General features: G+C 35.2%; 4 protein-coding genes across 5 annotated transcripts; 2 read left to right on the forward strand and 2 right to left on the reverse strand.

The window, feature by feature from the left end:
* The first annotated feature begins 669 nt into the window (after window positions 1-669).
* On the forward strand, window positions 670-6,545 carry PRH75 (DEAD box RNA helicase (PRH75)). Of its 2 annotated transcripts, XM_078317971.1 has the most exons (15): window positions 670-1,285; window positions 1,502-1,636; window positions 1,728-1,868; window positions 1,978-2,089; window positions 2,564-2,634; window positions 2,723-2,877; window positions 2,996-3,107; window positions 4,011-4,112; window positions 4,341-4,401; window positions 4,494-4,665; window positions 4,802-4,898; window positions 4,997-5,091; window positions 5,698-5,831; window positions 6,078-6,212; window positions 6,252-6,407. In XM_078317971.1, the coding sequence occupies exons 1-15, from the start codon at window positions 836-838 to the stop codon at window positions 6,287-6,289; spliced, it is 2,010 nt and encodes a 669-aa protein (XP_078174097.1). In that variant the 5' UTR covers window positions 670-835; the 3' UTR covers window positions 6,290-6,407. The 2 variants fall into 2 exon arrangements, with proteins under 2 accessions (XP_078174097.1, XP_078174096.1); XM_078317970.1 differs by having other exon boundaries at window positions 6,078-6,545.
* A 1,505-nt stretch (window positions 6,546-8,050) lies between these two features.
* Window positions 8,051-10,479, reverse strand: LOC144567790 (alpha-L-fucosidase 1-like). Its single transcript, XM_078317972.1, has 3 exons — window positions 9,765-10,479; window positions 9,338-9,577; window positions 8,051-8,995 (listed from the first exon to the last, which is right to left on the reverse strand). The coding sequence occupies exons 1-3, from the start codon at window positions 10,289-10,291 to the stop codon at window positions 8,314-8,316; spliced, it is 1,449 nt and encodes a 482-aa protein (XP_078174098.1). The 5' UTR covers window positions 10,292-10,479; the 3' UTR covers window positions 8,051-8,313.
* Window positions 10,480-12,792: 2,313 nt separating this feature from the next.
* LOC144567470 (3-ketoacyl-CoA synthase 6-like) lies at window positions 12,793-14,656 on the forward strand. The gene is made up of 2 exons (XM_078317616.1): window positions 12,793-13,546; window positions 13,790-14,656. The coding sequence occupies exons 1-2, from the start codon at window positions 12,852-12,854 to the stop codon at window positions 14,451-14,453; spliced, it is 1,359 nt and encodes a 452-aa protein (XP_078173742.1). The 5' UTR covers window positions 12,793-12,851; the 3' UTR covers window positions 14,454-14,656.
* Window positions 14,657-19,173: 4,517 nt separating this feature from the next.
* Window positions 19,174-21,405, reverse strand: LOC144567791 (Pyridoxal phosphate (PLP)-dependent transferases superfamily protein). The gene has a single exon (XM_078317973.1). The coding sequence runs from the start codon at window positions 21,278-21,280 to the stop codon at window positions 19,319-19,321; it is 1,962 nt and encodes a 653-aa protein (XP_078174099.1). The 5' UTR covers window positions 21,281-21,405; the 3' UTR covers window positions 19,174-19,318.
* Between the last annotated feature and the right edge of the window lie 4,454 nt (window positions 21,406-25,859).

The raw sequence follows: 25,859 nt of genomic DNA on the forward strand, positions 1-25,859 counted from the left end.
TGTATTCTATTCATGAGGCGGGAATTTGTATCCTCCGAGTCAACTTAATTTTTTGATTTGGACCGTCCGTTTAGATCCGCACGAATTTTAGAGGACCCGTGCTTTTACAGACGTGGGCTGGATTGGGTGAAATTCTGATCGGTCGGTCCGGAGCTAAACGGTGACTTGATGCAGAGGAAGCGGACTCTCCGTTGGCGGGTCCACTCACAGTCCCGGCAAGTCGGAGCTGATTCATTGGGTTCGTTTCGCGCAAATAAATCAAGTAACACTTGTATCATGTATGGACTCTCCGATCATAGCCACGTGGACAGTTTTAGCGCGGTCAATCCGAATTCGTAACCTCTGAGATATCTCATATTTTTGCGTGACTTTTTGGAAAATCTCAACCGTTGTAATACGTTTTGCGCGAATCTTAAAGCTCTAATAATACTGGCCCCTACGTCACCCCCGAATAGACACCGGACACGTCGGTCACGCAAAATATGAGATATCTCAGAGGATACGCGGTCAATCGTAGGCGGCATCAAAGGCCATGTATAAATGAGAACGAATCTGTGAAAGAAAAAATGTTGCGAGTTGTAGAAACTTGAAAGTACATAAGCATTTGACAGATACAGATACTCGTTACACGTTAAATTTATAAATACATACTTCGAATATTCCTCTCTCGCTTGGCGCGCACGTGCCAATCTAGGGTTTCTGGTTTTCCACGTTATGACTCCCAAAATATAAAGCCCAAAACCCTAACCTTTCTCCTCCTCTTTTCCGCTATTATTATAGCGGCCGCCTCTTTCCTACACCGCCTCGCAACTCCAGCGCTCTCTCCCTCCGCTCCATGCCTTCTCTTCTGCTCTCCTCTTCCCAGTCCGAGGGAAGCATGAAATCAAAATCTAAGAAGTCGAAGGACTCGGATTCCATGGATGTAGAGAAGAAGAAGTCGAAAAAGCAGCAGAAATTGGACTCAGACGAGGATGAAATCGAAACAGCAGTAGAGACCCCATCGAAGAAAGAGAAGAAGGAGAAGAAGGAGAAGAAGGAGAAGAAGAAGAGAAAGAAGGAGTCGGATGATGAGAGGAGCGAAACCAGCTCTGATTCGGACTTGGTAGCATTAAATAAGAAGCAGAAGATCGAGGATCCGAATGCCACTGTCAATTTCAGAATATCTGATGTGCTCAGAGAGAAGTTGAAGTCAAAGGGGATTGAAAGCCTCTTCCCGATTCAAGCCATGACTTTTGATCTAGTTTTGGACGGACATGATTTGGTTGGCCGTGCCCGAACTGGTCAGGTAAACCATTTGTCTAGGATTTTATAACAAGTTATCAATTATCAACTTTGTTTTCAATTGTAATCCTGTTGGTGGATAGTGTAAAAGAAAAGGTAAAACCTTTAAAACCGGCAAAACTTAGATGGAAATGTGATGGACCACAATCGATAAAATTGACTTTGCTTCATTTTGCGATTATAAACCTAATTTTTATCTTTGTTGGCTTTGTATTTACAGGGTAAAACTTTGGCCTTTGTTCTACCTATACTGGAGTCCTTGACAAATGGGAAAAACAAAGACACAAAAAAGACTGGCTATGGCAGACCTCCAAGTGTCCTGGTTCTACTCCCAACAAGAGAGCTGGCTAATCAGGTTTGAGACTTCTTCCTCCTAATAACTTTTAAATAGTTTTTGTACTCATATGTATATATTTAGTGTTCACATTTTTGAATAAATTTTGCAGGTGCATGCTGATTTTGAATTTTACGGTTCAGCTGCTGGGTTAACCAGCTGCTGCATATATGGAGGTACTCCTTACAGGACTCAAGAGATGGCACTGAAAAAAGGTGTAGATATTGTTGTTGGGGCACCTGGAAGAATAAAGGTAAAAATTATTATTAGTGATATTCTATTGTTTACTGTCTGTATTTTTTTTTTCAAGTCACTGTTCTGTTCATTGTAGTTGATTTTTTTTTTTTCGTTTCTCGGTGTAGGACCATATAGAAAGAGGAAATTTGAACTTGAAGAACTTGAAATTTCGGGTGCTTGATGAAGCTGATGAAATGCTTAATATGGGTTTCGTCGATGACGTGGAGCTTATTCTCGGTATGCATTAAAAATTGTTCACATTTTAAATTTTTTTTTTTTTTTTTATCTTTGATGATTTCCTAAATGACTTCGATCTGTTAGCAGAGGAGAGCTGTACATGTTGTAATGCCCCACTTGGTCTTTTCTCTTTCTTCTTAATATTCAATTCTGGTTAGGTTACAAGGCTGATATCAGTGAAGGAATAAGTAGAGCACAACTCTAGAACAGAAGAAAACCAGCTGTATCAGGATGGTATTGCTAATGTCCAGCACTTGTAGTTGCTAATGGTGACTGCCATTGTAATTAAATTGTACCAGCACCGAAGAAATGAATGAACAAAACCAGTAGAGTAATTGGCAATGTGAAGCACCTTTACATGCTAGTAGTGTCAGCCAGGTTAAATTAAATTCTGCCATCACCTGAGTAAACACTTTTTTTCTGATTTCTCACAGAATGTTTATATTTCAATTCCTTTGACAATAATTTATTTAGGCAAAGTTGAAGATGTGACCAAAGTCCAGACACTTCTCTTTAGTGCTACTCTTCCCCAATGGGTTCAAAAGGTTAGTTTGAAGCAGCAACATGCAGATACTTCTTTCACCTAATATTTACAATCTCTTCTACTTTCTGAATGAGCTGAAATGCTTGTAGCTATCTATGCGGTTTCTGAAAGCCGACAAGAAGACTGCAGATCTAGTTGGCAATGACAGGTTAAAGGCAAGTGCAAGTGTCAGACACCTGGTTCTCCCATGCAATCGTGCAGCCATGCCTCAACTCATACCAGACATTATTCGGTGTTACAGCCAGTGAGTTAGCTTGTAATTTTTTTAGGGCAAGTGTAGGACACCTTGTTTATCAGAATTAGCATGTATTTTTTCTGTTTCTGGTTATTAATTCTTCGTGTATATGAAATTTCTGTTACAGGGGTGGTCGTACCATTATTTTCACGGAGACTAAGGAATCGGCATCTGAGCTGTCTGGGTTGATTACTGGTGCACGTGCTTTGCATGGTGACGTAGTGCAAGCTCAGCGTGAGGTATGCCAACCAATTGTTCTTGAAAGCAATTTGCAATTTTTTCAGGATGGATTTTTATTGATAATGAATTAACTCCACAGGTTTGATAACCATGAAAGTTTAATTGTAGTTTGGAAATCAAACATAGAATGTAATTTATACAGCATGCACATCATCAATTTGATAAATGATGAAATTCGATGCATGTTTTGCTGTTTTTGAAATGACTTGAAATTCACAGCAGTCCATGTTTAACGGCATCTGTTGTAATATCAGATGATGTTTAAAATTGTTTGAAAGTTGATACACAACCAATTGTAAGACAAGCAATGTATAAAAATTATTTTAGATTTTTTTTTATAAATTGATTTTAGAAAGCATCATTAAGATTGTTGAGTTAAGCCATCATCAATGTATACTCCACCCATTTTCTCAGGTCACCTGAGTTGATGAGAAGTCAGTAGGGATGAAAACAGATTGGATATTTTGAAAACGGAGCGATCTGTATTCGAAAAATTAGATACGGATATCCGTATCCAAATATCCGTGTGGATACGGAAATAGATATGGTTTAAAGTTATAATTATCTGTATCCGAATAGTAGATATATACTACTACAGTTTAATATATTTGATCAAATTTTGTATATTATTCACCAATATAATTGGATAAATCTTATGAATTTTAATATTGTTTAATAATATTTATATTTTTTTTAATAAATATCCGATCCGTATATGTATACGAGAAATAAAAATGGATACAGATATGGTTTTACCAATATCCGCTCCATATCAGATCTGTTTTCACCCCTAGAAGTCAGTTTTTTTGAAGATTAATTAAGTTCACAACACTTGCTTCTTCTAAATAGAAGTCTTCTTTTCTTTCAGCAACTTTTTCATTTAATGCTCAAATCTTGTGCAGGTGATATTGGCTGGATTCAGGGCAGGGAGGTTTCAAGTTATGGTTGCTACCAGCGTGGCAGCACGTGGTCTTGACATTAACGACGTGCAATTAATTATTCAGGTTTTTTATAATCTTATTTTTGTGCAATTAAATCTTGTCGAATATCTCATTTTTCTGTAATGTAGAAACAACATTTGCATGATTATTCCTTCATTCTTTAATCCAAGAATTTTATCCTCGTGTCACATTGATTTGCAGAATTTGGTTTTTGATATTAGATTTTGTTCTATGTTTTTCTCATTCCAAACCCGGTACTGATCATTCTGTTTGCTATATTCCTTTTTGTAGTGTGAACCCCCTCGTGATGTAGAAGCCTACATTCACCGGTCAGGTCGTACTGGTAGAGCAGGTATTAAGCAATTTGTTAGTGCAGAAATATAAATCTATCGTTATCTGATTTTCTTTTTTAAGCTCTAATAAATACCATGCTTTATTCTGCAGGAGCAAGTGGCATTGCTATATTATTATACGAAGCCAAGCACAAGCGCCGGGTTTCAACCATTGAGAGGGAGTCAGGTGTTAAATTTGAGCACATCTCTGCTCCTCAACCTGCTGATATTGCGGAATCAGCTGGCTCAGAAGCAGCTGAAGCTATTTCTAATGTTTCTGACAGGTCAGTTTATTCTTCATGTTAAAATATTTATTTATGTGCTACCCAAGTTTCAATTTTGCTCTTCTTTTCAAAAGGAGGTGGGTAGAATTGTTTTTGGATCTGAAATTTAAAATTTGATTTCATTCTGTGGTTGCAGTGTGGTACCAGTTTTCATGAAGCAAGCAGAGGAGCTTTTAAACTCCTCGGGAAAGACCCCTGTGGAGTTGCTAGCAAAAGCACTTGCTAAGGCAGCTGTAAGTCCTTTCTGTAAAGATATATCCTTGTGCAAGTATTGATTAGCTTCGCTGGAAATAAGTAATAGTTATTGATTGCAAATTGTCATATATTGTAGGGATACAGTGATATTAAGAAGAGATCGATTCTTTCTTCGATGGAGAACTATTCTACACTGCTTCTTCAGGCTGGAAAATCCATGTACACCCCATCGTAAGTTAACTCTTATCTTGCATCCATCTGTAAGGAGTATGGCTAGTATAACATCAGTGTCATTTCAGTCTATATAACTCCAAAACCTATCGAATCGACTTCAAACGGTGAATCCAAACCGTTCAAACCGATCTTCTTCATTAGTTGTGCGTTTACTTGTAAATTTTGTAACTTTGTGAATTTATTTGGTATTAAGTCAAGCGGTCAAATGTGTGAGTTTTTAAGTAAATTTTAGTACATTCCTTTTTCAATTTTTCTACCGCTTGATTTGATACTAAAATAACTCGAAAATATAAAAAGTTTACATATAAACGCATCACTCATAAAGTAAATTTGTTTGAACGGTTTGGATTAGTCGTTTGAAGTCTATTCAATCAATTTTGAAGTTAGTGTCATGTAACACCGATGTCATACTAGCCGGACTCATTTGTAAGATCATCCACATCTACCTTTAATGATTTGTACTAAAGATGATGATCATTTGAACTTTAAACTTCAAACTTGTACTAACTTTTGTTAATCATAACACAGTTTGTTTTCCAATGAAATACTTGATTTAATTGCTGTTATTTTGTGTTGTCTAACTTTTAATTGATTTGAATGCAGGTTTGCTTTCACTATATTGAGGAGAATACTTCCCGATGAGAAGATTTCAGCCATAAAGGGCATGGCACTCACTGCTGATGGAATGGGAGCTGTGTTTGATGTTCCTTCAGAAGATGTTGATACGTTTATAGAAGGTACAAATTTCAAATTAATTTCAGAATAACCCCAACAATATAATGTTGAGTGCATCCCATTTTATGAAGAAGGCACGTTTGATACTGTAAATAATTTCATCCAGCTGGACTAGTATATTTTTAAAATTAAAGAAAAGAAAATTAAATCTATTCCCAAGTACATTTTATATCGCCCATCAATCTTTGTCTGAATAAATGTGTTTACAGTAGTCAAATTACTAACTGTTGAAGTAACTGTGTATTTAGCTCAAGAGAATGGACACATGGTAACAATTGAGGTATTGGAGACTCTGCCACCTTTGCAAGAGAAAGAAGAAAGCAGAGGCGGTGGAAATAGATATGGTGGAAGAGGCGGTGGTGGAAGCAGATTTGGTGGAAGAGGTGGTGGAAGAGGCGGTGGAGGCAGATTCGGTGGAAGAGGTGGGGGCGGCGGCAGATTTGGTGGTAGAAGGAATTGAAGCTCATATCTGGAGCAAAAAATTTTGTACTGATGGATTTTATGTATTGGTGGTCTCTATTTATGTTCTTAGGATTACACATGATCCAAAATCATTTGTATAAGTTTTGATTTATTTAGGTCGACAGGCTGATATGCCTTTGTATGTTTCAATTTTTATAGATGGGATAGGGAGTTATTTAGGTCTGCGTTATAGTTGATTTATTGTGTTGGGATTTTGAGATTTGCACTTGTCAGAATTGAATCAACTAATGTGAGCTGTTCATTATTGCTCTCTATACGACTATTCATGCCTAGTAAACTTCAATGAAAAAAGAGACAAGGGTAGCTAAATGACCGTTTTCCATATTTAGTGGAAGTGTTTTGTCACAAAAGGCTACGTTACGGAATAGCAAAAATAGCAGAAGGTATATTGTTATTACCTGTGAATACTTGAATTAGCTTAAGTTAGCTCGCTATTATGCTATTTTATTGATTTATTAAATTAGCGGTTGTTTCGAATCTCGCTATTCCATTAATTCATCCAAACGCACTCAAAGATTTTTGGTTAAGTTTAGGTTGGGGGCTTGGGGCTGCTGCTTTGCAGTGTTATAAATAACGGTACGGGGTTTGTCAGACGGACAAGGTATTGTAAAGTGATTAATCGGGAATAATCAGGACTAATCGATCATATTCGAAAATAATGTTTGATTAATTGAAAAAATGCATAATGGTTTGGTCACTGCCAATGACTAATCAGCCTAAACGGACGTTTTTTTAATCAGGACTAATCGGTCATATTCGAAATTAATGTTTGATTAATTGAAAAAATGCATAATGATTTGGTCACTGCCAATGACTAATCAGCTTAAACGGACGTTTTTTTTACAACACTGCTGCTTTGCATGTCGAGGAATCGGGATCCTCTGCAATGCAGCGAATTATAATTTATAAAGAGACTAAACAGCTGGAGTTGCATACTGTTCTAATTTTTAATTTTTAATTTTTTATTTTAGTTGCATTACAGTAGTTGCAGAACGGGAGGGCGCGATAGACTTGGTCTACTGAAACATAAAAGAGGGTTCTGGCCATAAAAAAGCTACTTGTTTGTTACACCACTCACCACTCACCACTGTGAGGATAGGTTCAGTCCTAACCATCTTTGGTTGATCTGTGATGTTGTCGCTTTCAATATTTCCTACTTTTCCTCCATTTATCAGTTTATTGTCTCCTTTTGTATTTCGTGGAGACAGAATATATCCAATTGGTAAATGGTCATTGACTTTTGGTTTTGTTGTTGCGCGCTCACTTTCGCCAACTCATCATGCTTTTAGTTGCTTGTTAGACTCCCGTTGGAGAGGTAACATGTAACATTTGTTTTTGTTAAGCACCGTTGCTTTTTTAAGAAAATCGAAAACTATTCCCTGCTTTAAATAGTGTTTAATCCTTTATCAGGATTGGTGACAACTGACAAGGTTGGGTGTGCCCTTTTATTGTGGAAATTCCACGGTAAAGAAAAAGTTCCACGGTAACCACTTGATCTTGTTGATGTTATATTGAACTTAACACGCAAGAGACACCGTTGTACTTTGGATTTCTCATGAAGATTTTCTCTGTAAGACGAAACCTCCTACTTTTTTCAGCAATAATTCCAAATAAGAAACGAAAAAACAGAGTTGAAATTACACGTAAAACATAATTTGTTTTCTGTATGTAGATTTGCTCGGTTACGATGTGTCCTTTATTGACACCAACATACAAAGGGCTTAAAATTTAGATGCAATTCTACAATATATTGCTTCTTATCTCTGATTCCACTGTAACTATCAATCTGTCATATACTCATATCCCTTCGTAATTGATGCAGTGAATGCTATCAAAGAGCTTCCACATTTCACTATTTATTAATGTGGGGCGCCTTTCACGATTTAAAAGAAAAGCTGATCAATCCTGATCAGACTTCATGTGAGCTGGTAGAAGTGAGATTTTTTTGGGCCTAATTTAGCTGGCAAGTGTCAACAAATCACACCTCAATTATTGTTAGATCTACCCATCTATCCCCTTCCTAAATGGGTCAAAATGCAACCCCACCGCTGACAAGAGCGGCGGTCCCCGTGACTCTTTTATCCAAACCCTAATTACCTGGCCAACAACCGGCCATTTTAGCCGATGAAGCCGCTTGTGTCCAACCGTGGTACCGTTTACCAACATAACACCATCCACAAGCACCACATACCGTTTTATTCTCTGTCCCATCTGTATGGCTTCCTGTATCCTTACCACATTAAATGCACTATTTGTATCGACCCGGCATAGTTCTATCCAATAGCCTTGTCCATGACCACCGTCAGTTTGCTTAGGTGCCCAGTAAGTCTCCTCATTTCCATCTATCACACTGAATGCTGTGAAACCACCGGTAATACCACCTCTTTGGCTACTAGCTTTTGCCTCACTACCTGTTGCCATGTCAGTAGAAAAGATTGTCTGAATTGCATGATGAAATTCTTTCAGCCGTGTTATGTCGGCTTCAGATACGAGGCCAGTGGAGTTTGGTGGCACATTTAAAAGTAGCACACAGTTTCTCCCGACCGACTTGTAATATATGTTGAGTAACTGGCTCAGTGGTTTGGCTGTCTCATTTTTGTGCCAAAACCAACCTGGTCGGATCGACACATCGCACTCCGGGGGAATCCAGTCCGTTCCATGTGGATCACCCGTATTTAAGTACCTGAATTCAAAATGCAATCTTCAGTGGAAAATTTCATTTTAAGGTAGGAATTTACATATATAGACCCTTAATTTTACTGAAATCACATCGACCCATCAATTATTTTTATCTCATGCGAATGATCAGAAAAATCTTGCTTAGCTCTTCATAATTAAAATGAACCAAACATCCAATTGAAGCCTCCAATAGAAAGAGATCTAATTAATATTATTTTAGAAGGTTACAACATCACAAATATGGCTGGAAAATATAAAACAGAAACAGAAATCTTTGTTTGTGTCCAAACAAAGCTTAAATTACTCAGAGGTCCAAACAAAGCTTAGTTATATCAAGATGACTTACTTTTCAAGGCTAGCGTCTCCAATCTTTAGATGAGTTCGGTTTGCGGTGGACCAACATGTTGAACCGGCAGAGCCTGTCTCATCACCTACCCACCGGATGTCGGGACCCGCATCGGAAAATATGTTAATGGATGGTTGCAGTTGTTTCACTGTCTGAAACCATTCTTGGAAGTGGTATGTCATGTTGGTTGCATTCTTCCCCTTTGCCCCGTCAAACCATATTTCCTGTATACTTCCATATCTACAACGAAATATGAAGATATAAGGTTAAAAAAAAATGTTATTGAAGATATTAAACTATATGTATTTTCAATGAGAAAGATTAAATTATGTCTTTTAAGAAAAGAAAATTTATTTACAGAGATGATAACTTTCAACAATTTATGATTTCAATTAATAATATATATACCATATACCGAACAACTTACCTGGTGAGTAATTCGTGCAACTGCGCAAGGTAGTACTCATTATAAGCTACCTCATGGCCATATGTTCTCTCATGCCGGTCCCAGGGTGACAAATAAATTCCGGCATCAAGGCCTCGTGCCTTTGCAGCGTCGACAAATTCCTTCACCACATCCCCCTTTCCTTCTCTCCACGGGCTCCATTTTACTGAATGATCAGTGTATTGTGTTGGCCACAAACAAAACCCATCATGGTGTTTTGCAACTAGTATCACAAGTGTGGCACCAGTTTGAACCGCACCTTCCATCCATTGGTTCGTGTCGAGATGGGCCGGGTTGAAGAGAGACGGGCTTTCTTGACCGGTACCCCATTCGGAATCAGTGAAAGTGTTCATGCCGAAATGGAAGAACATTATGATTTCGCGGCGTTGCCATTTCAGTTGAGAGTAAGAGGGAACAGGGGAAATTGGAAGGGGTGGAGCTGTGAGCTCTGATTGAGAAAATTGAATTTGGTAGAGTAGAGATATGAAACAAAATGTTACCAAGTTCATGTTAGTTGTGACTTGTGTGTATTGACTGGAGCAAAGATGACCTAAATGAGAAGAGAGATATGGGACAAATAACAGAGGTTCCTCTGTTAGCAAGAAAATACTAAATAATGGAAAATTTTGAAATTCTTCAAATTTCTGGATTTGTTATCCGAACCTTTGTTTTGTTTCCGATTCAATTTTCCATGTGTCATTAATTGTATTCATAACTTATTCTTCTCTCAAGTATAACCTAGTTTAGGAGAGTTGGATGATAGGGACATCTTTGATGCCATTGATTAGACAGCTGGTTTATTGTCTTCTGATTAGTCTTTAGTTGATAGTTCTTCTTCTACTGATGTAATTGTTCTTAGTGATTGATATTAGAAATTTTGATGTTAGTTTGATTATATTTTATGATATACTACTTTGTTTTGTGGTTGCTGATACTAGTTGATTGATATTCTACTAGTTCAGAATAATTGAATTTTTGTATGACCTATATTATTTGATAACGAAGTAGGTGAAATTTCACTTTTTCAAAAAAAAAAAAAACCCATTTATTTATCCAAAAAGAATTGGTAGCGTGTCATACTTCCAGCAAACTTTATCATTGTATTCTAATTTTTAGTACTTTTAGATAGTCTCTAGTTAAGATTGTGTGGTTTAGTGTATAATGGATAAGGTCTAGCTCACTATATTACAGAATTGAATCATGGTGTGAATATTTTTGCTATTTTATTTTTCTTATTATGTGTAATTTAATATTTCATAGAACAAAAATGTTATCCCATTCTTACATTTTTCAATTTCATTTTATTTTAAAAGTAGCTAACTGTCATCCTTAAACAATTTCATTCGAAATATAAATGAAATTTAGAAATATGTTCAGAATCATCTTGTTTATGCATCTCCATCTATAATAATATACCTTAAAAAATAATTTATATACAATACATATTTATCCGTAAATCATACGCATAGTTTTGTATTGATACATATCCCATCAAAATTTGTGGACATTTCTTCCGCGCCAAAAATGTTATTTTATTTTATTTATTTTGAGTATGAAGGGTGGAGTCTATTTATATGCTTGATTATGATATAATCTTAAATATCACCATTAATTTGTTTTTTTTTTTTTAATAAAGAGTTCCGGTATACTCTAACATTTTTTAGATACTATTTTTGAAAATTGAATATACAAGATATAAGAGTTCATGCCATTGTACTAAATCTGTAATTCGCCATTAATTAACTTCTATCTATCATCTTTGCATTTCTAATTTTCTCCTATAAATCGTTTGATATCTGTTAGATATCTTAGTGCAGAACATGATATAAGAGGCAGATATTCACGGGTTGGTTGTGGCCGCACAAACAGTCAAGAAAACCAATAATGACAAGGAAACAAAGTATATATTTTGGAAATTGGTGCTTGGCCTTGCTTGGGTACTTGCATATATGGGCAAAAAGCCTTTTGCATTGGCACAAAGTTTTGCCAAACTTGTGGGACTCACTTGCTGTTATTTGTTTACATGTTCATATCACAAGCATAGAAAATGATTACAATAAATGTTGTGCAAAAAGTACCATCAATAGTAAAACAATCCATAGTCAATTAAGGAAAGGGCATGCATTCCATGCGCTGATTCGATCGAATTAGGCTAATAGTGTTGAAAGATAACAAAGATAAACTAGGCTAGTGAGGAAATAACTATAACAAAAACTCATGTGAAAAGCTGTAGCTATTGAAGCAAGATTGAGCAAACGTAAGAATAATGCATCTTTTTTTTTTTTTTTAATAAGAATCCTTTTACATGAAAATCACATTTGGTTCAATTAGTCAAGGAAATACTCTTTAATTCTAAATCAAACTACATTAGTACGTTAAAAACGAAAATCTGAACCCTTTCGTCAATTTCAGAAAAGATTTGTACATACTCTTCTGGTGTAATCATTGCCAAATTACTGTAAACAAGCAATAATTCTTTTTCTTGTGCGTCTGTGTTTTGTGAAAATATCCCATAGGCCACAGCTAAACCTGAGCCCAAAGAATGTTAAAAATATATAAATTGAAACTGGACGGATCATAATAAATTTAACGAGATGGAGATCCCTCCAAAAATATGGGCTTGAAAAGGCCCGCTGTAAGCCCATATTCCGAATAATCCCCTTAAGTAATAATTTTCATCACAATACAGCCCAAGAAAAGTTTTGAGCGGTGGAGCCATTGAAATTTGGAGGGGTATTGAACTTGTACGAAAGTGTTTAATATAAAATGAAATTTTCAACTTTGTTAAAAGTATTTAAATTTTTTCTTGATAGACATCACTAACAAAAAAACTTGATTCTGCCACTGTGACCTTCATTATACCTAAACACACTAAGTTATAGTTACGAATTTATAGAGGATCACTTGATAATCATCTATTTTAATAATATTGATTTACTCAAGTGGATTCATATAGTATCATCGGGGTAAGGATAAATATCCAACGCTACCCTATCTAATATGCCTCGATCGATTTATCTCACCTCACTTCTCACCCAATGCATCACCTCTCTCTCGGTCAAATTCAAGATGGACATATCCCACAAAGATCACATCTTTTTCCTACTTCACCATTTTAGTGCTATTTTTTCTCTTCTCCTTTGCATTGCCATACAAACCTTCTTCTTCTTTTTTAACTATCACCCAATATACCACTTGATGCCAATGTCTCTTGCATTGTTGTTCCATCGCTTACTCTCCCCTTCGCAAACCTACATAATAGATTTCTCATGCCTCAAGCCTCCAAAGAGTCTAAGAGTTCCCGTTTCAATGTTCCATGAGCACCTCTGCCTCATGAAATGCTTTGACAAAGAGAGCGTTTCTTTTATGACCAAAGTTGTAACATCTTCTGGCATGGGAAATGAGACGTGCTTCCCGCCTTCTCTCCATCTCATCCCACCTTCTTCCAAACATGAAGATGCAATACAAGAAAGCCACATGCTATTCTTTCCAACACTCGATGAACTCTTTGCCAAAACGAAGGTTTTGCCTTGCGAAATAGACTTGGTTGTGGTGAATTGTAGCGGCTTCTGTGCTTCTCCTTCTCTTTCTTCGATAATAGTAAACCACTATGATATGCGGTCAGATGTGAAGAGTTACAACATTTCAGGCATGGGTTGCGGGGCCGGTGTAATCGGGGTTGACATTGCAAAAGGCTTTCTTGAGAAACGTAGAGCAAGGTCATATGCTCTAGTCATCAGCACAGAGATACTCTCCACCGGATGGTACGCAGCTGCATAGTGTGGTTTCTTTTCAATTAAAATGTTTATATTTGTTTGAACCTTATTCGTATTTTCTGTTGTTGAAATTTGAAAGTTAAATTATTTGATAAATTGAAAATTTCAATAGTTTTTAAGTACTTGGGAAAATAATGAATGAAATAATTTGAATATATTTAGGAATCGAGTTGAGAACATAATGATTCGTATACTTGATGAATCGACTGTAATTAATTTGAGTTATTGTAGGTACCGTGGCAAGGACACGCGCAAGCTGATACTCAATTGTTTCTTCCGGATGGGTTGTGCAGCCACACTTGTGACAAATCACGTCAAAGCTGGTATCTCGCAACCAAAGTACCGTCTCAGACACTTGCTACGTACCCAACACACATTTGATGACATCGCATATCACGTTGCTTCATTTAAGGAGGACGATGAAGGCATCACAGGCTTCTCAATTGAGCGCCATGTAGCAAATGTAGTGTCGGACCTAATCCGGTCCCACCTTAAATATCTCGGGCCAATTATCCTACCATGGGAAGAGAAAATCAGGTATATCATGTACCACATTTTCAACGACGACGGTATTGGATATGTGCCAGATTTCAAAAAGGCAGTGACTCACCTTTGCTTTCCATCATCTGGTATGCAATTAATAAAAAGAGTTGGGAAAGGGTTAGGATTTGATGAGGAAGAGCTTGAGGCAGTTTTAGCAACATTTCACCGGTATGGAAACCAGTCATCGGCCTCCATATGGTACCAAATGGCTTATACAGAGGCAAAAGGGAAGATAAAAAAGGGTGATAAAGTATTGCAACTTGGATTAGGCAGTGGCCCCAAGTGCAACAGTTTGGTGTTGGAGTGTGTTAGAGATTTTGACAGAGCTGAAAATTCTGGTCCATGGGGATAATTGTTTGAATCTTACCAGTACCCGGTATGGGATGATAATGGTACCTAGTGTATGTGGGGAGAACTCAGAAGTTACAACCAAGGCGGTGCTGTCTACGTTTAATAATTGGGTTGTTTAATCGGATTGGTAAGCATAGATAATATTAATCGTTTACCAATTCTTGTTTAAAATGCAAAAGTTTAAAAAGAGCTGCATTGTACCGATATGCTTTATGTTTTTTCCAAGGTTATAGTTGGCAGTAGCCAAGCTACAATATTAATATATACTTTATATTAAAGAGATGTCATGTTTAAAATCTAGTATCTGGAGTAGAATAGAATTGAACTTAACACTCATCTTGTGCTCAACAAAGTATCGCTTTGTATAAACATTGCATCACTAAAGAACTAGTATTTGATCTAGGATAAAAACACACGGCTTATGATATTGGGAGATCATGAGTTCGAAATTTATATAAAGATATTTTACAATTAAAAAAAATTTGATAGGTTAGACCTCCACCTTACTCTCTGTATGTATATTAAAAAAATATTGCATCATTAACAAATAAAGCAAATGAGAATTTTAAGGATAAATTGTGTATGAAAGCACAATTTCACTGGAATAGCGCTGTAAAATTAAGGAGGAGAGTTCAAATGCCTAGCTCTATTTTTTGTGTCTTCATTTTTACAATTACAATAACATAAAATTTAAAACTTAAAATGTCAAAATAAAACCGTTAGATATAATCTATATTATTTTCTCTAGACACATGTAAAATATCACGACATTTTGATTTTTCTTTATCAGTATCAAGAGTTTGTAAAAATACACCGATATCGATAAATTCTGGACGTTAATTTTTAAATTCATTGATTTATATAAAATCAAAATTGTAAAGCGATATTTCATTTTGACATATAATTTTTTTAAGTTTTGTTAATAGAAAATTAAAAAAATAAAGGCACGATAAAGACACAAAAAATGAAACCATTTAAACTCTCCTCAAAATCATATTACAAAAATTAAGAAATTTGGAAAACCAAACTTCAAATTTTCAAATTTAGTCCTAAAATCAGGGTTGTACGTACTAAGCCCTGCCTTAATCACTATTGTCAACTGAAATCACAAGGAATGAACGAAGGCCGTACTTCTAAAATTCAGTCCCGCAGAGAATAGTATCAACAAATTTATATTCAAAAAACAATTTCTTTTTTCCTGTTTTGGAAGTACTGATAACATAAATTGGTGCAGGCTTTATGCCAGAAAACTGAGAAATTCACTCGTGAGAGTAGAACTCTGCCTAAGGGCTTCAACTGTCCAAAAAAAGAGAGAGAGTGAAACTAGGGTGTTCATAAGATTCTTGGTGAACTCAAGACTAAAACCCATCAAATCGTCTTTAAATGACGAATCTGAATTGTTGAAATCCGTCTATCTTATTGAAAATAACAACACCGAAGGTCAAAGCCCAATTAATATTTGGAGAAAGCCCAAGCCCAATAATCCATTCTAGATTATTCAAGCAAGTTGGTTAGTAAGAATTCACTAGAAATTACTTTTAGAAATAATTAAATGTAATCTAGAAACTTCTACCGACTGTTATGGGATTGTAGTAGAAGCTTCTATAATGTTTCATATATTTGTATTAGGAACAATCTAGATAGTTAGTAACCGACATTTATGTAATATAAATAGAAGATAGGAGTGTGAATTAGAGTATAACACTGAGACATGAAGAATTTGTCTTTGGTCTAGTGGCAAAAGCACATGGCTCCCATGTGAGATGTCATGTGTTCGAAACCCACGAAGTGGGAAAATCTTCTATAATATACATAAGAGTTTGAAAGTGTGTTGGGTGACTTGACCCCCAACTCATGATTTAAAAAAAAAAACAGTGAGGCGTGAGAAAATACATCAAAGCTTTGTACTCAAACCTTGTACTCCTCTTAAATAATAGAATATATCAAAGTTATATAAACTCCTCTTCTATATCCAATACCACAATCCGAGTTCAATTTTCAACATATCTTACGAGTGATGCGTTTGTATGTGAAAATTTTAAACATTTGAATTAATTTCATATAAAGTCAATCGGTCAAAATTAGAAGGTTAATAAATTAATTTTAATGTTTTTATTTTTTGAATGTTTTTTGACCACTTGACTTTATACTAAATTAATTCGAATGTTTAAAATTTTCACACGTAGACGCATCACTTATAAGATAGACGGATTTCAACGGTTCAAATTCGTCATTTAAAGTCAATTTGATAGGTTTTAGACTTGAGTTAATCAAAAGACTCAGTGAACTTAAGAACGCCCTAGTTCTACTCCAATGATTCCAATTTGGCTGCTTGGGTTAAAATCATTTATTGAGTCTTCTTGAATTTTCCCTGAGTATGTCTTAACTGCTCTCAGTCTCGCACCAGAGGGGTCATAATGACATCTGATGCTAGGTTGCTTTCTAGCTATTAACCATGGCAGAAGCAGTAAAGGCTTATTTTCATTTTGCAATTAAGAAATGTACCTTTCTTTTTACCAAATTAAAGGTCAAATGTACTGTTTTACACGGAAGCATCTAGAATTTCTAGGTCTTCATTTATCTTCTCAATTGATTTTGTTTCTAAATACATCCAGTTATTGGAGCGGGTGTGCATCCTAGATGAGCCGGCACTACTTTTTAATAGGAGAGCTCTAGAAATTTAATGAAATATTTAATGATATCAGAGCTCTAGAAATTTCTTTTATCAAACCGTTTTAGTTTACCCAACATGATATATAATCATCTCTGCAAATAAGAAAGAAAAAAAATGATCAAGCGTCTTTCCTTCCTTTTTTATTTTTTTTATTTTTTATGATTCGAACCCATATACTATTAGTTGAGATTCAAAACTCTTAGCCACTACTCTAGAGTATCTTATGTGATATATACTAGTAATTACTATGGTATTTAATTTATACTTAGATTAAGCGTTTAGTTTTTTTTGTTGTACAAATTTGATTTAAGTTATGATTATAATTAATCTTAATACTGTAATTAAAATAATAAAAAATAATAAATATAATAGACGTATTGTATTCTAGATTTTTAAAAATTACCATATTACCATATTCATATTGTATCTGATACAATACATGTAACCGTATCCATGAAACATATATAGGCTCTCACAGAATATTTACAACCAAAGGACCAATTTAATTTAATTTTTTACCTAAAGTTGGGTAAATCACGAGCATTTCACTTCGATGTACTGCGCACACACTTATTTAATGGTTGTTCATTATCTGTGATATACATTGCATGCATGCGTGATTTTTCTTTTATTTTTTATTTTTTTATTATGATAATTTACATAAATAGTTGTTGAATTATCACACTTTTGCTATATCGGTTTTTAAAGTTTACAAAATACCATTTTCATCCTACATCTATCAATATGTATTAAATTGATCCTGTCAGTAAAATTTGATTAAAAAAAATAGATGCAAACCCACACCACCATATCATTATCATGCTGATTTGATAATATAGATTCTATTGTAAATATTTTTTTTTGATATATAATAGGGTCATCATTAATTAAGGTTATTAGTGATCATTCACATCGTCAATAAAAATGACATGCTATCATCTAGATAGATGAATTACAAACTATTGCCATTGCTGATATGAACATTACTATCGACATTCATGTTATCTTAGAACTACATAATTCATTTAATTCAAACATATTTTAATAGGATGATTGATTTGGTACACGTTCATAACTTCATGGACCGAAATTGTAAAATTGGAATATTAAGAAATGAAAATGATAAAATACTGATACTTCACTGCGCAGCCAGCATTTCTTAATTGTAGTTTCCTTTATTTGTGAAATAAATTTATCGGGCCTCGTTTCTGGGCCCAAAATAGAACCCATAATTCTCTTCGCTCTTCGCTCTTCGCTCTTCGCTCTTTGATGTTTTTTTTCTTCTACATCGCTTACAGAACAAGCGCAAAGCTTTCCTTGATCCAGGAATGGCACAGAGTTACACCATTCTCCTTTCTTATTGGCACTCGCTCTCCCGCACTTGCAGTAATCTTGTCAATTGATATCTGGTAAGTTCTTCTCTGCTATCTGATATATAATGAAGGCCGTCGTTAGGAAGTAGGGTTATATTGGTCTATTTTAGAATCATATATTTCTAATGATTATAGGCCTTTTCATAATTTGTTGATCTCTTGGGGTAAATTGGTATTGATTCATAATTTATTAATAAATGTAGCATAACTGGTACACCAATTGATATAATTAGTGCAGACTTGCAGTTTCAATGTACTGAGTAATGTAAGACAGAAATCTGAGAAAGACATCTTACCCCATTCACATTTTAGAAAGACATTCCAGTCATCGTAAATTATTGTATTTTTTAAACCCACTGAGTGACTTTTCTCTTTCAAAATTTCCACTGAGCATGCAAAGATTGTAATAGAAAGCTGAATTGGCAATTTTATTTTATTCTAGAAGAAGCCGATAAAGACATGATGAATGATATATACAGTGTTTAATGTCCTATTTATTGTAGCTAAAATACGACTCAGGTTCTTTTTTCAGTAAAGCTAAGTTTACCAATCAAGATCCAGCTCTCCATAGTTTTCAGTAAAGCCCAATTGAAACAATAAGCAACTTTTGTTGTTATACTTATTTTGTTAGAATATAGATCTTAAAAATAAACAGATAAGAAAAAGAATAGTGGTAGTTCAAATGGACCAAATTCACAACCAAGTATCAACAATTGGATAAGAACTACACATAATGACAAAGAATAAACAAATACACAACTATTTAAACAACCTAACTTTTGACACAGGAAAAGAACATCATTCAGTTCATTAAAACAATTAAATCTCAACCATTTTCTGATTCAGTGCCATGTATCTCCACCTCTCTTTCTCAAGGAAATCGGCATCTAAAAATTTTGCAATAAAAACCCAAAGCTTATACGCATCTTCAAAGCTACTTAAAAACCCAAATGAAACATTAACCACACTAATTCCAACATCATTTGCATCCCCTTCTTTTTTCTCTAATACATTTTTTTCCTCTCCTTGATGTGCATTTTCAAACAAAATGTTCTTTAAAAACCCACAACATAGTGAAATTCCACTTCTGTCCCCGAGCTTTTGCACCAAGGAAGGATCAATTTTCTCCCCCTTCCAATCAAAGATATTGAATGCCAATGCGGGGCCATGGTCAAATTTCACCTTAGGCCCATATATTCTTACCAAATAATAACCATTTGTCGAGTTAGGATGTCTAAGCTTTGACAAAGCTACTACTAACCAATTTGTAATGCATCTTAGCCTTGTGCTTATTAGTACCAAACCAAGTGCGTGCGCATGATCTAAACCGTGGCAGTTTATTTCCATTCTTATTTCTTGTTCAATTTCAATTTCTTGTGTTCGTTCTTCCTCTGAAATCTTTGAAACTTCACCAAGCTCCTGCGATCTGTTCTCTCTGTTTCGGGCTCCAATTGGCCCAGAAAATGAACTTGTCGTTTCCAAATCTTCTTCTTCCTCATTTCTTATACTAAGAGGCTGAGAGGCCTCTAAATTGGTACCAGAATAATCTTCTCCAATGTTAGAAAACCTTCGCGCTGGTACAATACTTACTATCCCAATACTCCTGGCAATACTTGACCTCTCAAGTACTTCACAACTTGGTTTCTTGACAAAAAGCCCTGCAAAACCGGATGGGTTTTCACCGAAGACCTTGAAGAAATTGCAAATTATAAAGTCAGGCTGGATAAGAGAGAGGCCTAATGAATCCATATCTTTTGGCCCAAGTGCACATGCATCTAATGCAATATGCCAACCATGATCTTGGGCTAATTTCATCCATAGGTATGGGTATCTTGTACCAGTCATCCTTGATATGAGAGGGAAAACAAACAAGCCTTTTTTCTTCTTTCTTTCAGTCAGCTTTTTTCTCAGTTTCATCGTATTGATTCTCAGCCCTGGCCATTTGAAATTAGCTGTTGCCACATCAGCACCTTTCTTTTGTGCGGTTTCTATCATGGAAGTTACCGCCTCGCTCTCGTAATCATACACGGTCAACAGTTTAATTTTTGGTTTGAAGGAGTATGATTCTGCTAGTAGCCTAAAAGCAGTAGTTCTATTAGCAGTGCATACCATGCTATACTCTTCATCTGAAATCGATAATAGTTTCATAATTCTCTTTCGAATCTCCCCTTCAAGATTTGTATCTTTATCCCTTGATTGAACTTGAGACCTTAGGCTAGCTGATTTATATGCAATTTCGAAAAAGGGAGGTTTCAAGCAGGAAGGTGGTACAGTGTCGGTAGAGGTGGATGTCGTAACTGAGTCAGAATCCATCTGTGAGTGAGAAAACAGACCGATGCCCGAATAATCGAAGCAAGCATGGGTCGACAGGTGGCTGTACTGTAGATGTCTTATTGAGTCTGCCATCTGGGTCCCACCATACTGGGGAAAGACTGACAGGAAAATCGAGAAGGCGTCTGACATGGACGGGAGGGACTCGTGGTTAGTGAATTGGGTACTCGGGAAAAGAGAAGAAGTGGTGGTTTTAGAAAAGTTTGATCGCGAAATCCTGGCAGTGGTTGTAGCAGTGGCTGTGGTGCCAGTGATGGTCTGATTACTCTGCTCAACTGGGGTTAAGTTGGTCCCAGCTGTCAGAAAACTACGGAAACAGATGTAATAGGAGATTTTTGGTTTGTTTTCAGGCGGCATATCGGCTGTGTATCTTTTGATGTTGTTCTCAGTCTCTTCTTTGGTGTTCTCCGGAGGCCTTCTCTTAAAGTATTTTCTGAAGAGAGGAAGCATTGTGTAACATAGGCAGGAATTAGGCAGGGGTGAATGATTGGTTCCGGGTCATGAATTATTGTAATTGGTCTATTTTATTTTTTGAAGTGGATGTAGCTTTCTTAGATGAAATATCTTCTATCCAGGTCTCACTCACTTTCTCTATCTCTTATTCTCTATATATAATTAATCACTTGTACGGCTACACACAATGGCACCATCAATTGATAGTGGCAATTTGGAGTCATGGGGTTGAGTTGGTTGGTCAACAATTGGCCGTTGACTCTGAGTTTTAAAGACTTCTGTACATGCACTTTGTATAGTGAATGTTGCTCACGTGTGACGTGTCCAAGTTCAATACCTAATTTTTATGGTTACGACTAATTGCAATATATAGACTAATTGCAATGGCTAATCCATACAAGTGGTTTTGGTATGAACATTTTTATGGTTATGACTTCTGACCAGCAGCCAATTTGTCATTTATGATTGCTTGCTATTGTGACTGTTAGAATTTTTTTGAAGTAATGGGGCCGATTAAATTTTATTAATCATACAAGAGTAATTATTAAAAATGTATGGTACAGTTCTAATTTATATTTCTATTCAGGCTGTTTGTTCACTTCTCTCAATTTGGCCTTTTATATAATTGTAAAATAAAGATATATAGGGAGACAGTGATGTCCTTTGAAATGTAATAGTCAAATTGGATTTGGAATTAGTGTGTGAACTTAGGCGGCCGACATGTATTCCACTTGTTGGTTTGGATAAGGGAGATGGGCTGCGGTGAGTGGCGAAGTAAAGCGACTATTTTACTTCACGCTCATATTTTGTGATTTTTAAGTTCAAAACGTCGATCCGAACCGTTCATCTTGTTTTCCATATTGAAATGTGCTTGGAGACCAAATTTTACATTTTTTGGAATTTTTTACTATTTATTAAGCAATTTTGAAAGTCGCTGATCTGATGGTTCAGAAAATTTTACTGTTTTTTACTGTTCACAGCAAAACAGCAATTTTCAAAAATACTTAATAAATAGTAAATAAATTCCAAAAAATATAAAATTTGGTCTCCATCACATTTCAATATGGATTAAACATCTAATGGTTCGGATCGGTCGTTTGGACTTTCAAAATAAAAATACGGCGTGAAGTAGAAACGCGTTTTACTTCGCAACTCACTGTAGCCCACCTCTTGGATAAGGTATCTATAAACTGCATTTATTTACTTTTCTACTAGAATTAGCTTAAGCAGTTGAGACCCCATTAACTAACTTGCCTAGGAAAAAATAAAAAAAATAAAAATCAAGTCCAACTGGTACCAACCACTACAGAGCATGTCTTGAACGGTGAAAACATCTATTAAAATGCTCTAGATTAATGAACTAAACTCTATCTAGTTGTTTTATTCTGTCATTGTCTTGTTATATATTTTAGTGGTGATACAACAAAGTTTTTCTTTTTTCTTTTGATCTGTTAGATTTGGAGCTACCTTTTTTGCAGCATTAGTGATCATGGCGATGACTTGAATTGAGACAACTACTAGTCAACTAGAAGTCTATTACCAATTCAATTAGGTGTCTCCTTTGGTACGCTACATGGCATCTTATCAAAAACCTTTTAATTCAAAGTGGTTTTTCAGATATAATAATTCTCAGTTTCGTATGCCATTCATCTTTACCATTTAAAGGCTTTGATAAGATGCTCCTTAATTTGTATTAACGTGTGCCTTTGACTGAGATGGGGGTAGCACAGTTTCAAAGGTTGAGAGTTTGAACCGGCTCACGACTTCGCGAGGTTGCGAAGATTTCAAAAAAAGGAAAGGAAAAAATTATGCCTTCGACTGGTTTTCATTTGTCGATGAGATTAAAGTGCTACGAAGAAATTTTCTATCCTCCAAGACTTGTTTGAAAATTGACGAACAAACATTTTTAGTATTTAGAATTAAATTTTGATCGAGTGACTAAAATAACATTTTGTGTATAGAAGGTCGAAAGTTTTAAATTTGAATGAGAATTTCTTGTAACTATTTAAAGTCGATGGTTTGATTTCAACCTTCAGTTCAAAAAATAATCTATAGAATTGTTGCAATGTATACAGTTTAGAATAAGGTGTACATTAGGTACACGTGGGTAGTTATAATGTGACATGGAAGTAAAGGAAGCTTTTATGTTTATTTTTTTTATTTCTTTTTGGTTCTTAAATGCCCGTAGGCCCAGCTTTTATGTTTTCGGGCGCCGGAGCAAGGGTGGCAAAAGAATTCGTAGTTCGTGATTTGGTTTAAGCTTGATTTGAGTTTAGTTCGATTCGAAATTAGTTCGTTTTGAAACAAATTAAATTTAGTTCGGTTTAAATTTTACTTAAATCAAACTCAAACTGTGTATAATTCGTTCGAAATTAATTCGTGAATTATTTAAGTTCGAATCTTAAATAATACAACTAATGAATTCAACCATTAATTTTAATAATGCAGGAACTAAATTTATATCACAACTCAAAATTGTTAATATAATGGTACGTTATAATAAGAAAATGTTTCAGCAGTGTAACAAACTAACAATGTAATAAATTTCATTTGGTTAGGTTTATGTCGTGATTTTAATCAATCCAGTAGTATAAAAGCTAAGAAAATCTTGAACTAGCCCATAATTCATTAGTGTGAATTCGTGAAAGGTAAAAGGAAATCGTGTGAATTTTGTTCCGCGAGAAGAAAACTAATGCATAAACTATTGGTATAACTAGGTTGCCAAAAAAAATTGTAGTTCGTAATTCGATTGACTTTGATTCGAAATGTGTAGTTTGCAATTAATTTGATTCAAAATTAGTTCAATTCGAAACAAATCAAACCCAATTCGGTTCGAATCTTATTCAAACTCAAACTCAAACTAGGATAAGTTCGATTCGGTTTGATTCGTTGCCCACCCCTAGCCGAGAGTACACAATACATTCGATTTTTGTTGTTGTTTTGTTTTATTCTTTTAGGCTTACATAAAGTCCTAGCAACTCAAAAGGAGTTTTACTATTAATTATTTTTTCGAAATTAAGTTTTCTAAAGTTTCTAACTCACACATTTTTGAAATCAATTTTATAGTTTCTATTAAGTCATGTCAGCAACAAATTAAAAATGAGAAATAATTTGAGCCAATCATTTAGTCAGTATAGAGTTCATAAACAGTTTCTTACTAAGAAATTTTACTGCATAGTTTCTAAATAAGAAACTATGTAGTAAACCCTGAAACTATATTAGAAACTGTTACATCAGATTATAAACATAACAGATACGAAGCGGATAGTGGTAAAACCATATTCATATCTTTCTTTTTTTGTTTTTCAAATACGGATACGGAGCGGATATCAAATGAATACGGATATGGGTTCAAATCAAATTGAATATTTATTAAAATAATATAAAAAATATAAAAAAATTAAAGTTCATAATATTTATCTAATATAATGGTGAATAATATAAAATTTTCATAATATATATTAAAATATATGATATATATCTGGCAACGAATCGAACCGAATCGAACTTACCCAGGTTTGAGTTTGGTTTGAATAAGATTCGAACCGAACTTGGTTTGATTCGTTTCGAATCGAACCCATTTCGAATAGAATTAATTGCGAACTACACATTTTTCGAATCAAACCTGAATTGAATCATGAACTAAATTATTTTTTACCAGTCCTAGTTATACCGGTAGTTTATACATTAATTTTTTCTTGCGGAACAAAATTCACATGACTTCCTTTTATCGGTATGAAATGAGTATTTTTAAGTTGAAAAATTATTTATAAAAAAATACATCACAACAAATAATCATAAAAAGAGGATTAAGTACAAGAATTGAAATATGCAGTAAAACAAGTAATCGTACCTCGAGTGCTCACTCGATCAAACCCTCGATCGAACCATCTAATGTAGTGAGAATCTGAAAGGTAGAAAAGGTGGAGGAGAGACGGCCGAATAGAGAGGAGAGACAGCTGTCTAGGCCGGAGAGAGAAGTGACGATCGGAGAGACAGCCAGTCCCCGAGAGTGTTGGCTAGGTTTTAGAACGAGAGAGAGAGTGAGTTAGAGAGAGGCGGAGAGAGAACTAAATTATTGAGATTTGAGAGCGATGTTAAATTATGACTCTCTATCTTGGGTTTTAATTTCATCAGGTAAATGAACGGCCGATGTTATGAGATTCGAATCATAAAAGTTCGCGAACCCATTTCGATCGAACTAGGCTAGGTTTGAGTTTGGGTTGAATTAATTTCTAACCGAAACTGGTTGGGTTCGTTTCAATTCGAATCGAATTAAACTCGAATCAAACCCGAATCGAATCACGAACTACGAATTTTTTTGCCAGCCCTATCAGTATCCTTATCCACACGGATATTCGAATATCGAATATCCATATCTAAATTTTCAAATACGAATCGAATACAAATCAGATATTATCCATATCATTTTCATCCCTAGCTGACTATTATCTTACCCAGCTTCAGAGTTTTCCCTTTCATTGCTTTAATTGCTGTATTATTCGATGATCCGTGTTTGCTAGTTTCATTTGACCTTAAATTAATCACTAATATTTTTGGAGCCAATGTTATTTGT

This window comes from Carex rostrata, chromosome 16 (genome assembly GCF_964058835.1).
Source record: "Carex rostrata chromosome 16, lpCarRost1.2, whole genome shotgun sequence".
NCBI classification, from domain to species: Eukaryota; Viridiplantae; Streptophyta; class Magnoliopsida; order Poales; family Cyperaceae; genus Carex; species Carex rostrata.